Consider the following 17592-nt stretch of genomic DNA (forward strand, 5'->3'; position numbering starts at 1 on the left):
AAGGAAAGCAGCTAATAGCAAAGGCAAGTAGGAACAAGTCAGTATTTGCTAATATTTATAAATAGTATATTTGAGCCCAATTGGGGTTCCACTGAAGTCCATAAGTCTTTTCATTCATTTCAATGAGAGCTGGTTCAGGCACTAAGAGGAATTCACCTGTGCAGAGGGCCAGCACAATTCTATTCTATCCTCCTTGTACCTCTCTAATAACCACAGTACTTGAGTGCCTTCCACGAGTGCATTAAGCGAGACTAATGTCTGTCTTGTTGCCATTCTTTCTTACCAGATGGGCAGCCCCCTGCCCAGGGGTGAATTTCACCCTTGATTAAACATGATTAGAAGAAATACATTACGTTATTGTGAGATGTGTTGTAACCTGCTGTAGAAGGTGCCTTGTAATAGTCAACTAGAGCACCATACTTTTATGTATATGCTGCATGTCTCTATCATATGCCTTAACACTGCTCGTAACACTTTAGTTTTGAAAGGGTTATTAATTATTAAGTAATTATTAAGTATTTTTAAGTATTTACCCATGCTCCCTTAATATACACAGTATGTACGAGTTCTATGGTGTATACCTACATTCCATCACAGGATTTAGGACACATTAGAAGCCTAATATCCCACAAGCAGCTTTTCTGTTTATAATTTGCTTGACACTGCCACCTTTTATATTTAAACTGACCCTCTGCCATTTTTTATTCGTGACAACTGACTTGCAAAAACTGTGCTTTTTACCTACTCTTTGCCTGTTGAATTTTGTCAGAAACAATACTTTTCCTATCCTTTTCTTCTCAATAGTCCGTATTTTTTCTCCTCTCTTTTTCCCCTCTCTTGTTGCATGGCATTTTGGGGCTGAAAGGAATCGGAATCAGACCAAGAGCAGGAAGAAGAGGTAATTGTGTTATAATGCCACTTCATCATGGCTCTGCTATTGGTTATTTCTACTAACAAGTGAGCACTAGCATAGGTCTTAGAAGACTGAATGTTTTGTCCTTTGGGGCATATTATATTGTCCACTGACCTAGTGCTAATGAGATGGTTCAGTTAGGAGCACCATTCCTTATAGGTTAGTCCTGTTTAAGTTCCATTTTATGAAGTTCAGTGAGATTCATGGTTGCTTGCAAAATTGATGGGTAGAAGGGTGCAAAGGTTTGTTGTTTTTACCTAGGGAAAAAAGGGTGTTTTATCCAACAATAAATACAAAGGACCTTTTTTTTTTTCGGTATTGAAAAGATTTCAATAGTTTTTTGTAGTCTCAAAGCAGTGGTGCTGGAACAATTTGTATAGTGGGGGTGCTGAGAGCCATTGAACCAAACTGTACACTCTGCATATGATGGAAACCACTTCAAGCCACGGGGTGCTGCTGCACCCCCAGCACTTCTAGTTCCAGCACCTATGTCTCAAAAACATGTGGCCTGATTCTCTCTTGTCTCAGAGCTGCTCAGTGCAGAAGATAAAGGATGGTGTCTAGGTGCTAGTTACACCTTCCTGATTCTCATACAGTTTAGAATTGCTACTAGGCAATTCTACAAGACCCCAAGTGCCAATGGAGCATGGCATAGCAGAGCTGTGCTCTGACCCCTTTGGAACAACCCTGACATGCTCTACAACACAGGCACAAACCCAGATCCAGCATAGTTACATCCAGCAGACAGTTCCACTACACCAGGGAAATTCTTGGTGAGGAATTGAAGCCAGATTATGGCCCTTTGTGCCACCTGAATTGCACAAAGGGGCTGTAACCCACTTGAGAATCTGTACCTTTTATGACAAAGTCCATGTATTTGTCTGATGGGTCAGCTCCTCTTATATTTGCAATCACATTATATTCTTCTGGCAATTACAGATATTTCTTAGGCTCTGAGCCTTACATGGAGAAGTAACATCAGAAAAATATTTATGTATTTTTAGTTGTGTTGTATTGACGGTTACCAGCTGGAAACAGAAAGAGAGAGCTAGAATCATATGACCAGCCAGCACCCTATGAACTATTAACATATTCTCCACGAATCACAGAACGGAGTTTGGAAACTACTATTGCAAGAATTTTAGATAACACAATTATTCAGGTTGCCATTTAAAAAACTAAATATTAGGGATTGGAATGATTATAATAGAACACACCTTAGGCCATATATTCCTCTGCCATTTAAATAATTGGGCCATATTTTCAGAAATGTTCAGCACTTGGCAGGTGGCAGGTAAAAGTATGGCCATATTTTTAAAGAGCCTAATAGCGGCTGAGCTCTTTTGGAAATCTGGCCCAGTTATGGGTGTGGAACATTTCTGAAAATCTGTTTCCATTTATCTATCTAATCTGATATCCTGCTTCTGTCAATTGCTGATACACATAGGAGTTACAACTCCCTTCCCAACACCCAACAGTGTTAGACCCTGAACCATGAAGCTAATTGTTTCAGTTTTAAAAATGACCTGCCTGGGTCAATATCCCAACATAGAATTAAAATAGTAGTTTTTACTGATTTTGTATTACTAAAATTCATTATTATACAGACATAGAAGAACACTTGGGGAACTATTGTGAGGTGAATTGTCCAAAAATTAGACCAATTTTAGGGAGTCTGTATTTCCCTTTGTTCATCTGTGGGATTTCCACTAGCAGTGCAGTAATTACACAAGGACATTGACATTAAAATAGTTGCTTACATTAATCTGTAGTTGTTCACCTAAGGTTTACCAATAGTAATGTAACCTACAAGTGATCATAAGGCAGGTGTGTGTCACAATTCGTAATAATGTATTTCTGTTCTGATCACTCCCTTGAAAAGCAAGAGATAGAAGATAAAGATAATAGTTTGGGGCAACATCTTGCATTTATCCACATATAGAATTCTTATTGGCGGATATGGGAATTCTTCACACTTACTGAAGACAAACGGTGGGCCCCAGGGTTATATGCAATATGGTTTTAGCATTACCCAATTCCTTTCCTTCCATTCATTCTACCAGTAGAGTTGACTCTCAGGGTTAAATGTTCAGAATGTAACCCCTAATTTTGTTCACACCATTTTGGATGTGTAAATTCCATTTACATGTGAGATTCTTTTATTTGTGCACAAATAATAGTGCTGTCAGAATTCCACAGACAAAACTGTGAAGACAAAACCAAAGGCGAACTTTGAAAATTTACCCCATATGACCTTATATATACATATATATACATGCACAAGTGTGATATTGTAACCATTTCACTTTGTGTGTTCTCTTTCAGGTTGACATGACCTCAGAAAAAAGTAAGATTAAAAAAATTATAACAACTGTTTGTGTGAAAGCTGATTAAGAATAAAGAAAAGCATGAAAGAGACCGCAAGCTCTAATTGACATTACTAATAATTATAATAGTTTAAAAATGTAATAGTAAGCAATATAATAGGAATGCAGCTATTCAATTAAATACATTTTTAACTTATAAATTTATAAATAATACCATATTAAGACAATTCATCTAAGCATTCACTTTCCTTCAACATCCCTAGAAATCCTGCTATTGCTGTTATGCTTGTATAAATATCCATCCCTCCATTTTTATGTTTTTGTATGTTTGCTGGCATAGTATTGTCACCTCATTTTTATCAGAGAAATGACAGTATCACTTTTTAATAAAAGCATCACTAAACTCCCCAATATACTTCATTACCTTGATTACAAGAAACACAGGCATATGTAAAAGTGATACTGTCCAAAGTAATCAGGCTGTGTAATCCCCATTACTGTGGTGAAATATGATTGGCTATATGGCTTTAATTAGGGCCGTCCCCCCGCCATTATTACTGGAGCCTGACAGTTATTAGTTGGAGTGATAGGGATTAATGGTGGACTAGTGAGAGTGGACTGGCTTGGTCCTAACCCATAACAAACAAAAACAACACGGAGTCTGGTGGCACCTTAAAGACTAACATTTATTTGGGCATAAGCTTTTGTGGGTAAAACACCACTTCTTCAGCTGTTTCTTCAGCTGCACTATAACAAACAAGTGCTCTGCTAAATGTCTCCCTTTAATGAAGATGCAAACCCAGACAAATTTATCTGCTCAATTTGAACAATCCTGTGAGGAGAGCTGAGAGCTTTTGTGTGCAGCAATTTTTCTTACTAACTGCATTTTGGGGGAAAAAATGACTTTTGACTTGTTTCGGGGTTGCAGCCATCTTTAAAAGTGAATACAATTTAATACAGAGGAAAAAGTTCATTTCTGCATGCTGTCTTTGGAAGTTTTGCTATTGATCCATGTGGCACTACACACCAAATTAGAATTAGTTATTTTTAGCACCAAATTCCTGAGACATTAATCTTTCCCATTTCCCCATTTTTTAAAAAATTATTTATTTAGCGCATGGTGCCACTGTGTAATAAACTCCTTTCTAGTGTGAGGGTTTTACAGGATTTAATGGTAATTATTTGCACAATGGCAAACCGATCTTTTCTCTTTTGGGGTTCATAGCCGAGGCCCTGACCCTGCCAAAAGGTCAGGCTCCTGTGCCCATGCGGAGTTACACTGAAGTTAGTGGGGTTCCATGCAGACACAGTGCATCGCAAATTTTGTTTTTATTTACTAGATTAAAAGGTTAGTAGAAAGAAATGAAGCATTTGGAAATCCTAACTTAAAGGATTTCGAAAACAAAAAATAAGAAAAAACTCATCCCTGATGTACCAACCCTCTTCTTTTGTTGCTGAAACGGAGTGATTTTCATTAGAACAAATAGGCTTTTCAAAGAGCCTGGATTCTTAAAATCCCAGTAAAATTCCATACCAGTCAGAAGCAGCTAACTAGACCTCCAAACCTGTATCAGTACCCACTAACCTGGATCCCTGGGCCTATGTGGAAATCCATAAGAATTGTGGCTGCTCTACATAGATAAAGGGGTCCACACTACCTATTCACATTGGACAGTTGAGGGCTTAATGCCAGTATTTCCCATGAACTGACAATTTGTCAAGTATTATGAAGCGTGCACAATGTTGAATTTGTCTCAAATGTCTCCCAGCAGTTCTGGAGATTTCACAAGCTTTCCTTTATTTCCCATCAAACCTTAGTTGCTCTGTTAGCCCTCTCGTTTACCATAATGGGCATTTGGTAATACTATAAAACAACACAGAAATGACCTGTTAGTCTGGGAAACAAAAAAGTCCAGTTTTACTATGCCTACTTCCCCAGTGGAGGAATACTCTGAATTCATGAAATACAAAAAAAGTATTGCAACAGGGTGAATATTTTTTTAAACAAATGCAGATATTTGGTTGCACAGAATCTTTCATTTTGGTTTACTCCATCTTCAATTAATACCTTATGATACCGAAACATATCACTCTTAGTATACTGTAATATTTTTAAAAGCAAGAAAAATTCATTACATTACAAATAACAGTGGTGCTCTGGACATAACTGACATTAATCCTGTACTATTTTATTCAATCAGATGCAGATTTCTTAATAATCCTTGTTCGAATTGGGCCCTGTCACAAAATATTCTCCACAAGCAACTGTGCCATATCCTGAGCTGCCTACAATCCTATACTTTGTATATTGGTTGTGGAGAATAGCTAATACTTCACCACAGTATGTTGTGTTTTATTTTCATGTATTATTTTAATTTATAACCATTCTCCACCTATTGCTTTTAAGTAAGGCTACATACCCAACACCTTTGCTTTGCATGGAAATAACTTGGCTTACATAAACTGTATGTGTGTCCAGTGTGAATGTCTGATTTTTGGTTGCCATACATTACATTTTTTTGAACCTTTAAATTCACATTTAAGTTGATTCAAGGTTATTTTTATTTCCCCTTCTTTTTTTTCCTTCTCTTTTTTTATCCTCTATCTATATGTTATTTGTCAATGAGGATGTTCCAAGGAAAGGACCATACCTCTAGAAGCAGAAGAATGTTTGTTTCATTGTTTAGGTGTGAGATCCCCTTAGATGAAATGCCGGTTTGCAGCTGATTCAGATCTCTCTATATTTGATCATACTTTAGATTACTGCAGAATTAAATACACATAAATATTTTTTATTTTGATCATTAAGAAAAACAAATGCATACTTCTACCCAAATGTTACTCTGACAGTTTGCTACCACTGGCTTTCACTTAGAGGAAATCGAATTTTAATGGGTTTTTTGTTTGTTTGCTTGCCCCCCCCCCTTTTTTTTTTGCTTTTTTCTTGGTTTTTTTTTTACATTGATCTATAACATCAAACAATCTTGAGATGTCTATCTGTGTAATTTCACTGTGTTCCCGCATTGTTTTTTATTTTTAATTTTTGTTGTTGTTGTAATTTTTATGTTGTCCTGATAATTTGGTTTGTTAAGCTTTGGTGGTGTTGTATGTGTGGATGTGCAATAGTGGGAAAATTAAGCAAGTTATTTCCTGCCCATTTTCCTTTTCAGTTTTTTTTTCCTGTTAGCTTTGCTTTGCTCTTGTATCCTCAGATCTTGTGGATCCACCATGCCCAGCCCATTTTGTTGACCTTCCTACCAATGCAACCAAAGACTGTCATTTGCAGTCCTGATTACATTTTTCAATCTCTATTTTTGATTTCCATTTTACTTTCAATGTTTTTCATTCACATCAAAGATGATGACGAGACAGAATCTACAGAAACATCTATCCTGAAAAGCCACCTGGTTAATGAAGTCCCAGTACTAGCCAGTCCAGACTTGCTATCTGAAGTTTCTGAGATGAAACAAGATTTGATCAAAATGACTGCCATCTTGACAACTGACCCTTCTGATCAGTCAGGTTCCATTAAGGTGAAAGATCTTGGGAAAGCCCCTGAAGAAGAGCCAGGGGAGCCTTTTGAAATTGTGGAAAGAGTGAAAGAGGACTTAGAGAAAGTAAATGAAATTCTCAGATGTGGAACCTACACAAGAGAAGACCACATACTGCCGAGGTCCCATTCTGGACGAGAGCTAGTGGAAGAGGAATGGGTTATTGTCAGTGATGAAGAAATTGAAGAGGCCAGACAAAATGTTCCTTTAGAAGTCATTGAACCTGCCTGTATAGAACTTAGGATAGGAAAAGGAACAACAGAGATAAGAAAGACAGACATGACAGGAATGGTAGACTATCTTATCGAGGACTTAAAAACGTATGTGTCTCTTCATGAGGTGGAGCCACAAACATTCCAAGAAGATTTAGTAGGAGAGAGATTTGAAGCTGTTGTTATAAGCAGGGGTTCTGAAAAAGGAGAACAGGGCTCTCCAACAGCTGAAACTCAAGGTACACAGGAACAACGCAAACCAGCCCTGGAAATTAAAAAACCAGTTAGGAGGAAACTAAAAGATAAACAAAGGCAAAAGGAAGGAGAGGGAGAGACACAAAGCAGTGAAGAACAATCAGGACTAACAAAGTTCAGTTCTGAGGAGTCATTAGATGATGAGCCAGGTTTAACACCTGCAGCTGTTCCTGATGTTAGCGCTGTATCCCCTGTAATAGAAGAAACGCCTATTGGCTCCATAAAAGACAAAGTAAAAGCTCTTCAGAAGCGAGTGGAAGATGAACAGAAAGTACGTTCAAAACTGCCTGTCAGAATCCAACCAAAAGAAATCACTACTGAGAGGCCTGTTACAAGGCCAGTGCAAGCTAAAAAAATAGTGCACAAAGCACAGCCACCTGTTTCACCCTCAGCTAAAACAGAAAGACTTGAAGAGACTATGTCAGTCCGGGAGCTGATGAAAGCCTTCCAGTCAGGGCAAGATCCATCCAAGAATAAATCTGGACTGTTTGAGCACAAAGCTATCAAACAAAAGCAGCAGCTCTCTGACAAAGAACCAACTCAGAGAGAAGCAGTTTATTTAGAAAGTGAAACAGGACAGGTACCACCACCTAGGAAAACAAACAAAAAAGAGAGGCTGACAGTCAAACAAACCAAAGTCCTTAAGATAGATAAAGATTCCCCATCAAAAAAAGGACCAAAAGCTTCTTCTGATTACGCTAAAGAGGAACCTGTAGATAGAGGCCAGGTACAAGAACAAAGCTATAAAAGAACTGAACCTTTCTCTCCAGTATTTGATGAAGAAAGTTCCAAGGAGCCAGCAGTTGTGAAGGAAAGTACAGCTGAGGATGACCAAGGAGATACTGACTTCCAGATCAGCCCAGACAGAAAAACTTCAACCGACTTTTCCGATGTCATTAAAGAAGAGCTTGAGAGTAATGACAAGTACCAGCAGTTCCGACACCTTTCAGTCACTGAGGAGGGAGAGCTTCACTTAGAGCAAGTACTGACCAGTCCTTTCAGTGTTACCATCCCCTCAGAATATGTGAAAGATGGCTTCCTACCTGCTCTCTCTTTGCAAAGTGGTGCTTTTGATGGAAGCTCAGAAAGCCTTAAACATGAAGGTGTAGCAGATTCTCCTGGTAGCCTACTTGATGGAACCCCTCAGATCAGCTCTGAGGAAAGTTATAAGCATGAGGGTCTGGCAGAGACTCCAGAAACAAGCCCTGAAAGTCTGTCTTTCTCACCAAAGAAAACTGATGAGGAAATTGGAGAAACAAAAGAATCCACTACAGTGCATAGAGCAGCAGAGACATGTTCTCCAAAGGAACTCTCTCCAATGAAAGGTGAAAGAGGTATTGCTGCAGAACAGCTAACTGCAGATATTGAAGCTATCAAATCTCATCCCGATCATTTATCAGAACAGGTACCTTCAGCCCCTGAGAAAGGGGCAGGCAAACTTACGGATAGTAGCTCAGCTTCCATCATGAAAGATGTTAGCAGTGCAAAAGAATCCAAAAGCACTGAACACACACATGTAACTAAATCTTCTGAAATGTATGACAGCTGTTTAGAGAAAGAGATGACCTGTGAACATCATGTTGTTATTAGAAGTCCCCAAGGGTTGGAACTTTCCCTTCCTAGTCATCACAGTGAAAGCTTTAGCCCAGTGGCAGATGAATCCCTGGCTATAAGTCATAAAGACTCATTGGAAGCAAGCCCAGTGCTGGAAGATAACTCATCACACAAAACACCTGATTCCCTGGAGCCTAGCCCTATGAAAGAGTCGCCATGCCGTGATTCGCTTGAAAGCAGCCCTGTAGAACAAAAAGCAAAGGCTGGCATTCTTACAGGACAGGTTCCCCTTCAGTCTTTCCCTACCAGAGCAGAAATGTTTCCAGAGCTGGCATCTATGCGTTCCAGAATTCTCCGTGACCCTGATGGAAGTGCTGAAGATGACAGTTTAGAACAAACATCCCTCATGGAGAGTTCTGGGAAAAGTCCTCTTTCACCTGACACTCCTAGCTCTGAAGAAATTAGCTATGAAATTACACCCAAAACTGCAGACTCGCAGGCACTGTCAAATATATCTAAGTCAGCCACAATCACTGAAGTCAGTGAAGAGCCAGAGGATGATTCAGAAAGTGAACCAAAGAAGAGGTTCACTCCGGAAGAAGAGATGTTTAAAATGGTGACCAAAGTCAAAATGTTTGATGAATTGGAACAAGAAGCAAAACAGAAAAGAGAATACATAAAGGATAAAAAGCAAGAGGAATCTTCTTCAATTCCTGATTCAGGTGCTGCATATGAAAATGAAGCAACAGAGCCAACAGCCATTGAAGAAAAACATATACCTACAGTAGTGATGTCTTCTGCAGACATTAGGAAAAGTTCTTCCTCTTCTGAAAGTGAGCCAGAATTGACTCAGCTGAAAAAAGAAGCTGACTCAGGCCTCTTAATGGAACCTGTAATTAGAGTGCAACCTCCTTCACCACATCTATCCGGGGTAGACTCCAGTTCCAGCCCTGAAGAAGCAGGATTTCAACCTATTGACCCCAAACAACATGTTTTCAGGATGGAGGAGTACAAAGGAGAATCCGATAAGCCCACAAAGGGAGACAAGGAGGAACCACGTGCGTTTGGTGATAGCTGTAAAGCTTACACTGAAGAATCAAACATTTTTCACTCTGATACTGGTATCATAGCAGAAACAGATGAATCAAAGTGTTGTTATAGTACAGATGAAAGTGAGACAATTAGCCCTAATGGCCCAGTGACACGACTTGATGGTGCTTTCTATCATGCAGTTGGTGATGATGCTCAAAAAGAAGTTTGGGTTCATCAGCCATCCCCAGCACTACAGCAACACTATGCTTCTCAGAAACAGACTGATGCAGCTGGAAAGTTAACACATGAAGACCTCAGTGCTTCAGGGGATGTGTCTGGGAAAGTATTTGGTCCCTTTGGACATGATACTTCTCAGAGTCCTGCATCACAAGATGATGCATTGGCTGAAGATGTTTCCCCTGCAAGCTCTGCTTTGGGAAGTGCTTTGACAAAATCAGACAAAGATTTTGAGACATGCCAAAGTGTTTCTTATAGTGAGACACCTTCCAAAGAATATTCATCCCTTGCCACTAAAAAGGATGAATTTGAAGGCTATGCAGCAGATACTGATGAAAGTGGTGCTCCACATATAACAAGCCCATATGAAAATGTCCCTTCTGAACAATTTTTCACTAGCTGTGAAAGTAGGATAGAAACTGATACAAGGCAGATGACCAGTCCATCACCCAGAGATGCTCATTCTGTTGAAGTAAAAACAATGATTGAGGACACATTAGTGGCAGGTTCCCTTAACAGACATGCTCCTCCAGGTGAAGATCAAACTTCAGAAGAGGTATATATGGAAATAGAGTCAAAACAGAAAATATCAACTTCAGTGCCTTCAGCAGCAGACCCCATACCATTAGATCAAACTTCCCTTCAGTATATAAAAGATGAAGCTGAAAAACTGATCAGCCAAGTAGTCATCACCAAAACAGATGTGGATTCTGACAGGTGGAGTGAAATACGTGAAGACGATGAAGCTTTTGAGGCTCGAGTAAAAGAGGAGGAGCAAAAGATTTTTGGTTTAATGGTGGACAGGCGGTCACAGGGTACAACACCTGATACCACACCAGCCAGGACACCCACAGAAGAAGGGACACCAACTAGTGAACAAAACCCTTTTCTCTTCCAGGAAGGAAAGTTGTTTGAAATGACTCGAAGTGGAGCCATTGACATGACCAAAAGGAACTATGCAGATGAAAGCTTTCACTTTTTCCAAGTGGGGCAGCAGTCTCAAGAAGAAGTTTCGTTATCTGAAGAAATGAAAGAGGCCACAGAGATGGAATCTGCTAAACTAGAGAGATCACCGGATCCATTTGCACCTTCAGAATCAGATGAAACTGATATAGAGGAAAAAGATGCACTTACCCTAGCATCACCAGTATCTGAGCTTTCTGATAAATCAGAGGAAATGAGGAGCACAGGTGTGAGTGTGGGCACTACAAAAGCTGAACTTAAATCTAGAATTCCCATTAAAATGGGTATTTCAGTTTCTTCAAAATCACCAAAGAAAGAGATTGCTGCCTCTGAAGCTTCTGAAGTAGATCCCTTCTCCAAAGTGGAAACTGATGATACATTTGACAGCAGTCAGGTGCCTTGCCCTATCTCTCCAGAGAAGTCTGTGATAGATGTGCAGTTAGATTTTTCCACAGTCACTAGGTCTGTGTATTCTGAACAGGATGATGAGTCCCCAGACTCTTCACCAGAGGAACAGAGATCCGTGATTGAAATCCCTACTGCTGTCCTGGAGAGCAGCGTGCCTTCTTCTGAAAGCAAATCCAAAATTCCTGTCAGAACAACTCCTGCTGCACCGCAGTCATTGCAACAATCAGAATATGAGATCCTGCCCTCAGATGGCTTTCTGGACAGCTTGCAAGATGAAATAAAGGATGACCAAACAAAACCAAAGTCTAAAATTCCTGTCAAGGCAGCTTTCCAAAGAGCCGAGCAACAGTGTGCATACACAGAAACATCTATCAAGAAGCCACAGTCACCCAAAGCTCTTGATATGACATGCAAACTATCTATGAAACAAGATAATCGAAGCAAATCTGAATCTGATGCAAGTGTTCCCATGGATCCAAAGACTAGGCGTTCAATAAAAGCTAGGAGTTATGCTGAGGTGGAAGCAGAGACCAGAGAGAGGGTGGATGAGATGAAGCTTGAGCTAGAATCAGATGATGTGACAACAGCAAGATCAAAGATATTTTCATCAAGACTGCCAGTTAAAGGCAGAAGCACTCCAGCTTCCCACAGTACTGGTAGTCCCACAAAAGAACATAAGGACCATTTTTTTGACCTTTACAAAAACTCCATAGAGTTCTTTGAAGAGATTAGTGATGAAGCTTCCAAGTTAGTGGATAGACTTACCCAGTCAGAAAGAGAGCAAGAATTAATTTCAGATGATGAAAGTAGTAGCGCCCTAGAAGTTTCTGTTATTGAAAATGTGCCATCCATTGAGACCCAACATTCAATTTCCGAAGACATCTTTGACACCAGGCCCATTTGGGATGAGTCCATTGAGACTCAGATTGAGCGTATTCCTGATGAAAATGTCCATGACCGTGCTGAAGGTATTTGCCAGCCACTGGGATTCCTAGTGCTACGCATGTCATGAATTTTATAATTCTTTTGTGTGTGTGTGCGCGCGCGAGTGTGTGTGTGTGTGATTTGTGCATCATTTTCTTTGAGCTTTCTGTGATTGTTAATGTGTTTGTGTAAACTGTGTTTGTTATTGTATTGTGTCTATATTTTCTTATCTTGGAAACAGTCTCAAGATTGCACACTGCGAATGCTTATGGAAAGTGTTAACACAATAAGCAGAAAATCCTTTGCTAAAAACATGATATTTTGCTTTAACACAACTGATTCTTCAGGCCATGTGAGTTTTGACTTTTGGTTTTCCTTTTGCTTTCCTTGACCTCCTATTTTTACTAATAAAATAAAATTAGTAAACTATTTTGCAAATAAACACGCACTGTTGTTGAAACTGGAATAGGTGTATTTTTTTTCTTTTGCAGTTTGAGGCCTCAATACTGTTTCACATCTTAAAAATCATTAAACTCCTTTTGTTTTTTGACAGCCAATTTCTCAAGAATGCTCCACATATCACCAGTAACTTAATATAGTGCATAGTGATTGGTGGTGTTGTTTTCCCCCAAGAAATTTTAACGTTTATATAATATCATTGAGTAGCCTCAAAGAAAATCCAATAGTTAAAACTTATGAACATATACATACATCTGTATTCCTGTAACTAAATATTCAGATGGTAATTTCATGAAATCCATGGGAAAACCAAAACTTAAACTCTGCTGGTCTCAAATTGGATGTGGGGATGGGTCTTTATACTTTTATCACTGAAATATATAAACACTGACAAGTGGAATCTTGTCTTTCCCAGGCTTTCTTTGTAAATATCCTGGGTTATTCTTTGAATTCAGTTGTAATAATCTTTTATGAAATAATCAAATAAAATATATTGCTAAATAACAAATACAAACTGTAATTTGAAATTCCTTGTGATTGAATAACATTTCTTTAAAATAATAATATATCAAAAAGAACAAATTGCAGTACATTTTTGACTTCTCTTTGGCATTGACTAAAGAGAGCTTGGAAAACACAGTTTTTATCCCAGTAACAGTTTGCCCTCTCCTCTTTAGATCTAGATATAAGGGGGCTTATTGTTAAATAGAAGCCTAAGAATAACTTTTTTGGATGAAATGGGTACAGTAGACATTTATATCCTATTTTGGCATGTACATAAGTAGTCTGATTTTCAAAAATGCTGACCAGCCAAAAGCTCCAATTTGAAAATCAGGCCTTTTGGGGCACCTAAATAGGGCTGTAAAAGCCTAATGTTAGGTATCTATTTTTAAACACCCACAGTTTATGGAGCTCCAGAGCAGTTAGAAGAAGAATGCTTTCCTTTCTTGAGATACATCAGTTTTGTAGCTTCTCCTTGACTTGTTCGTAGACAACTTGTGGCTGTTCTGTTTGACCTTATTTAGATCAACAGGATGATCAAGGAAGAACAGAGGAAAGACTGGCACACATTGCTGATCATCTTGGATTCAGCTGGACAGGTAAACTGCATGTAATCTCTTTCAGATAAAGTATGTTTATTCAGAATTGGGTTTTTCTTCCATTTCTATGCTTCTGCCAGATGTCTTTATTAATGAAAGACAATTCTCCAATAGCTTATAGAAACTAGTTTTCTCAGGATATTGATGAACTTACGACCTTGCAGTAAAGAAAAGGAAGAGTATGGGCCAGATACTAGATTCTATGGCCCTTCACTCTATGGCCAGCATAAGAATGACACAGAACCAACATACATAAAACAATATCTCTCCTCCTTGCAGCCCCCGAGGACTCTGGTTAGAGGCCATATCAGGAAGGTGGGTGTGTGGCCAGAGCTGCCTGTACGCTGGCAATTCTGGGCTGCAAAGCAGCCACAGGCAGCTGAGTAAGTCTTCCATAAATGAGAGCAACCCCTTTTTTTTTTCAGAACTGATGGCAGAGTTGGAGGGGATGAAAGGGACCATATTTGCAACAGTGATTTTATCTGCAGAAACCCACACCAGGGTGAGACAGATACATCATTGGTGGAGAGGCCAAATTGGAACTGAGTGAAATTAGTAATTCTACTGCTGGAAATCAGCTGACAACAAGAGGAATTTAAAGAGAATGAGCTGTGCATAGTTCTCTGTCCTGCATTTGGTTGCACATTGTCCAACAAAAACTTCAAACTCAGCTTCCCTTGATATCTATGTTTGCAATGAACTCTGCACCTTTTCTCACTCAGTCCACTGTACCCGGACCATCCTCCCTGGCCCTATGCCATGCAACCCCACTCCCCTCTTGTCATACCTCTAGTCATTTCCCCATGAATTTAGAGAATAGAATCCTCAATCACTTCCAGAGGGTACGCAAATTTACCATGGTCCTTGATGGAGGAATTCCAAAGAAGTCCCATTTTGCTGTAACCCCCTAGGGCAGTATGAAATCCCTGACAATAGGGTTGAAAAGGGAGTTACAAACTGGAGAAAATTTTAAAATCCATCATACAAACAAAATGAAAGTTAATCTTCTGTAGTGGGTGTTTCATAATTTTCCTCACCATATTTGCAAAACATCAGAGATGCTTTTGTTTCAACAAATATCCCCTATCCCTCTACTTTGAACCTGCAGGTAAGTAGATGACTCGTGCCTCCCCATACTGAGGGAGAACAATCTAAAGGGGAGGACATGTGACCGCCCCATGTGTGTCCTCTGCCCAGTGACCTCTCCCCGTCCCATGTTACTTGTGGGGGGACGGACGGGACTCTGTCCTTCTCTCCCTGTGCCTCCCCCCCCTGCACATTGGGCCGCTCTCCCTGGCATCTGGGTGGGGAGTGGGATGGAGTCACTTCTGCTTGAGAGAGCCTGGCTGGGAGGCAGCGTTGCCCCCCTCCGTGCCAGGCTGCCAGGGAGAGCAGCCTCTCTCCCTCCCTGTCCCGGCAGGCCAATCTGGGGCGGGGCACTGGACCCTCCATGCCCCCCCCTACACATTGCTAGAGCTACTGCCATGACTTTCCCCTTCCTCTTCCTCCTCACTGTTCATGGCTAAGTTTCTGTCTCAGGCCCTCTGAGGTATCCACGGTGGTCTCTGGGGTGCTGGTGGGGCCTCTGCCGAGTACAGCATGTAGCTTATTGTAAAAGCAGGAGGCCTGTGACTCTGCACCAGATCTATTGTTGGCCTCCCTGGGCTTGTGAATATGTGGACGCATTTCCTAGGTGTGTGCTCACCAAGCTGGACAATCAGAAAAAGGCATTTCAAAAACAGTTTAAAGGGTAGGTGGCTTCCAGTCTATACAACCTCTGGGCAGTAGAGTTTACAATTGTGACCAGAGCAGTCACTGTCAGAGGGACTGGGGCATTGTGGGACAGCTAGGGTCAACAGAAGTCTAGCAGTGTCTACACTCACACTGCATCGACTTCAATGGGTCGATCATGGCTCAGTGCCATTTAGGGAGGTGGTTTTACTGCATTGTCATAATAGGGATCTTACATAGGCCAGAGACAAATCTGAGTATAGGCGCATGCAACTTTATAGTGTAGACCAGACCCAGTGTTCTGCACAATCCTTGCCCTCCTGCTGCACAGAGAGGAAAAGGGACACTTCGTATCCCAGCGTGGTATTGTAAGGGCAGCTCACCATCTTGCCTTTAATTTGGTCTTTTTCTCATCACAAACTTTGTTTTAGCTATACACAGCAGTGACAAACCTGAATCCTGAGTGGTTAGAATATTCTAATGATGGCAGCAGAGCAGAATGCCTGCCTGAAACCTGGAGGTACACACACAGATAGTGGCAAAGGTTCTTCTTCCCTATTTTACTTTGGGGGTACAAGGAAATTGTTTTTAGAAAAAAGTTCTGCATGACTCACAGCTCTAAGTCTAATTTGTAGCTAAACTGCATTTGTAAAATTTGTTTTTCAATATGTATTCTAGCTGCTTACATTTTGTTTCAAAATTCCAAGAAGGCCTGAATTTACAAAATGGATTCACTCAGGGCTAGATTACCCAATCTGGGGCCTTTGGCACATCACTTCATGGGACCCCCTATGGCCCTGCCATTCAGAATTGCAGTGGCAGGAGGTCCTCCCAAAGAGACAGGGGCATTGATAAAGGCCCCAGTTTTCCTGCCAGGAATGGCAGTAGAGGTTCCCCAGTATTTACTCCAACAGCTGAGTTATATCAGCTTGGATGAGTTGGCTGAAACCCATGCCTTCTTCTGCTACACACTGTCTTATGTTGAAGTGGTATTGGCAGGAGCCTCCCACTAATTCTGGGTGTAGTTCATGTTTCATTGAGAAGAAAGGAGTAGTTCCCTCTCACAGAACTATTATTTGAGGCTATCTGTCAACACAAGCAGTCCTGGCTACACTGATTACTCTCAGTTCACATGTTCAAACTTTGCTTCCAAACTGTAAGCCCTAGAAACTTTTTTTTAAAAAAATCGGAATGCTAAGATTCTGACCATCACATGTCCGTAGAGGCCTCTAGCACTTACACCTTAATCCAGCCCTGGATTCAGTGCCTGCAAAATGTGCCATTATTTAAAATTAACCAGTTCTTCAACTAGATTCAAAAAGCTTCAGATACTAAATGGAAATTGGGAACGATGGATTCTGGAGGATTTGGTGGTCTCTAAATAAAAATGTGTCACCCTAATGTCTGTAGGTATGGCACATAAAATGAAGAGAAGTTTGGTGTCAGGGAAAGTAATCTCTGTGGTTGCAGCTGCCAGCCTGAAAAGGGGCCCACTAATGACAAATGTGAAAGTCTTTACAAAAAATGGCTTCTTGTTCACAGAATTAGCAAGAGAACTGGATTTCACGGAAGAGCAAATTCACCAGATCCGAATTGAAAATCCAAATTCACTGCAGGACCAGAGCCATGCACTTCTGAAATACTGGCTTGAAAGGGATGGGAAACATGCTACAGGTAAATTTTCTGTTATTGCATGAACTGTACTTTCCCAGACTAGTAGGCTAGACACGTGCTCACCCACAGTCACACAAAGGAAATATAGATAGAGTTTAGAAGAGTACGAAGGCAACTGACCAAAGAATGTACTTTCTTTTAAGCAATAGAATCTGCATAATGAGGAATAGCACAGGATTTTGTGTTTAAGTTATTTATTACAGCGCATTTGGAAGGCAAAAGCATAACATCTCACAGAAGGCAGAAATCCCA

General features: G+C 40.3%; 1 protein-coding gene across 45 annotated transcripts in view; it reads left to right on the forward strand.

The window, feature by feature from the left end:
• Positions 1-17592, forward strand: part of ANK2 (ankyrin 2) — a 565434-nt gene that overhangs the window by 530078 nt on the left and 17764 nt on the right. For 22 of the 45 annotated variants that reach the window (XM_048846737.2, XM_048846762.2, XM_048846741.2 and 19 more), the window contains 4 exons: positions 866-898; positions 3239-3260; positions 13861-13935; positions 17209-17340. In XM_048846737.2, coding sequence (XP_048702694.2) covers positions 866-898; positions 3239-3260; positions 13861-13935; positions 17209-17340 — 262 coding nt within the window. Of the gene's footprint in view, positions 1-865; positions 899-3238; positions 3261-6597; positions 12421-13860; positions 13936-17208; positions 17341-17592 lie in introns of all 45 variants that reach the window. The other 23 variants (XM_048846718.2, XM_075127588.1, XM_048846724.2 and 20 more) reach the window with 3 other exon arrangements.

The sequence above is a fragment of the Caretta caretta genome, chromosome 4, assembly GCF_965140235.1.
Source record: "Caretta caretta isolate rCarCar2 chromosome 4, rCarCar1.hap1, whole genome shotgun sequence".
Lineage (NCBI taxonomy): Eukaryota > Metazoa > Chordata > Testudines > Cheloniidae > Caretta > Caretta caretta.